General features: G+C 50.1%; 1 protein-coding gene across 1 annotated transcript in view; it reads right to left on the bottom strand.

Moving 5' to 3' along the window:
* Window positions 1–2,500, bottom strand: part of LOC134089167 (citron Rho-interacting kinase) — a 79,388-nt gene that overhangs the window by 46,975 nt on the left and 29,913 nt on the right. Inside the window, exon 5 of the mRNA XM_062543516.1 lies at window positions 159–329. Coding sequence (XP_062399500.1) covers window positions 159–329 — 171 coding nt within the window. The remainder of the gene's footprint in view (window positions 1–158; window positions 330–2,500) is intronic.

The following is a 2,500-nucleotide window of genomic DNA, read 5'->3' on the forward strand; positions in this document are numbered from 1 at the left end:
ACTTTTCTAGATGGTCTACAGCACGTGTAAGAGTCTACTGTAAACTTTTCTAAATGGACTTTTCTAGCAGTTCTACAACGTGTAAAAGTAATGGTATTGATGTTGTCATGGCAGTGAGTGTGTTGCGATGTTTCTTCCGGATGTTTCCACAGGCTGACCTTCTGGATCTTCAGCTGGTACTCGGTGGCCTTCCTCTTGAGCTCCTCGCTGGTGTGGCGCGACTCCTTCAGCTCCGACTCATAGAGGTCGCTACGGCGACGAGCCGCCGAGAGATTCTCCTCCAGCTGCCGGATGGAGACGCGCATCTCCTCCAACTGAGCATGATACTCCTGCAGAGGGGGGGGGTATGGAGGAGGAGAGGGGAGGAGGGAGGAAGAGAAGGGGGGAGAGGGAGAGAGGAGGGCAGGGGTGAAGGGGGAGGGAGGGAGGAGGAGGAGGAAAGAGGAGAGAGGAAAAGAAGGGAAAGAGGGTGGAGAGAGAAGGGGGGATTGGGGAGAGGATGAGAGGGGAGAGAGGAGGAGGGGGGTGAAGGAGGTGGGGGGGTTGGAGATGAAAGGAGGAAGAAAGGTACAGAACAATAAACAGATTAGAAAAATAGAGGAGGAGGAAAAAGTGGAAGGGAAATATAGAATGGAGAGATGAAAAGCAGATGAAAGTGAAGTGGTAAAAAATAGAAAGAGAGGAGAGAAGAGGGGATGAGGAATAGAAAAAAAGAGGACGAGGAAGGAAAGGATAGAAGAGATGAAGTGAACGAAGGAGAAGAAAGAGAAGTCAGTCAGTTGAATAGCGGCGTGTCAGATCAGACAGCAGGCGCTGGGACCAGGGCGAGAGAATAGGCTGAGACAGCGAGAGTGTGTGCCACGCACCCAACCCCCTGACAGGCCCAGGAGAGAGGGATAGAGCTGAGGAGGAGAAGAGGAGAGAGGGATAGAGCTGAGGAGGAGAAGAGGAGAGAGGGATAGAGCTGAGGAGGAGAAGAGGAGAGAGGGATAGAGCTGAGGAGGAGAACAGGAGAGAGGGATGGAGCTGAGGAGGAGAAGAGGAGAGAGGGATGGAGCTGAGGAGGAGAAGAGGAGAGAGGGATGGAGCTGAGGAGGAGAACAGGAGAGAGGGATGGAGCTGAGGAGGAGAAGAGGAGAGAGGGATGGAGCTGAGGAGGAGAAGAGGAGAGAGGGATGGAGCTGAGGAGGAGAACAGCAGCAGATAAAAGAGAGCATCAGAAAACTGAGGGGGGAGGGGGGAGAGTGATAAACACGTCAACAGAGAAAGAGAGAGAGAGAGACATGGAGGGGGGACAGTGATAGAAACATCAGAGAGAGAGAGAGAGAGAGAGAGAGAAAGAAAGAGAACGAGGGAAAGAGAGGGAGGGGGACAGTGATAGAAACATCATCACAGAGAGAGAGAGAGAGAGAGAGAGAGAGAGAGAGAGAGAGAGGTGTTCAGGTTGTGTGACATAGGGCATGGTAGAAAGGATATCTACTTCAACCCCACCGATCTCTGACTTAGATGGACTCCTCCAACACTACTGGTCTCCTAGATGGACTCCTCCAACCTAACTGGTCTCCTAGATGGACTCCCCACCTACTGGTCTCCTAGATGGACTCCTCCACCCCTACTGGTCTCCTAGATGGACTCCTCCAACACTACTGGTCTCCTAGATGGACTCCTCCAGCCCTGTGCTGCTAAAGGTACTAGTTGACCACAGCTGATCAGACAGACAGACAGGGTCAGGGTCAGGGACAGGCCATCACTCTGGCTTCTAAAGCCAGAACAGCAGATGCGGCTGAACTCCGCTCCAGAGCCCACAGCTAGAGACCAAGTTAATCAACAGTGTTCACTAACAGAATGAGCCGTGCTGCGCTCTGCGCTCAACGCACTCTCTGTGGCGTCGTGGTCCAATCAGAGCTCGTTTTTACGGATGAGCTCTAAAATGCCAGGACATTAAAAGGTTTAATTTGCGTTAGTTTTAACCTAATCAGGGGCTTGTGCCGCTTCCTGCCCGAGAGAAATACGTCAGCTTCGAGCTTTTTAGTGAGTCACAGAGGTGGAGAAATTATCACCAGCGTGCACGAGAGTCATTTTGTTTTATTAAAAATGACGTAGGACCAACAAACAAACCTGGCAACACACTTGACATTTAGTGAAATTAGCACTCAGGAGGCTGTTACAGCTCAATGCTAATTATGAATCCATCCAAAACCATAATTTTCACTCACCAGCAGGTTGGAGAACATTATTAATTGTGTTGTGTGCATGCAAAAACCTCTGACCTCTCGATAGTCTTCTGATGCTTGAAATAAGCCTGTTCTTTTACATATCATTAACATCCCAAATAGCCTGCTCATTGAGTGTATGAGTGCTGTTTCTACCCAAGTGGGGACCAACTTTCTGTACCAGTAAGTACCCAGGTCTCTGAGTATGTGAGTATCATATCCAGAATCTATACAGCTACAGTAGATCTCTAGAGTATCCAGATCCATTGGCGTATGAGCTTCGAGCT

This window comes from Sardina pilchardus, chromosome 8 (assembly GCF_963854185.1).
Source record: "Sardina pilchardus chromosome 8, fSarPil1.1, whole genome shotgun sequence".
Taxonomy (NCBI): domain Eukaryota; kingdom Metazoa; phylum Chordata; class Actinopteri; order Clupeiformes; family Clupeidae; genus Sardina; species Sardina pilchardus.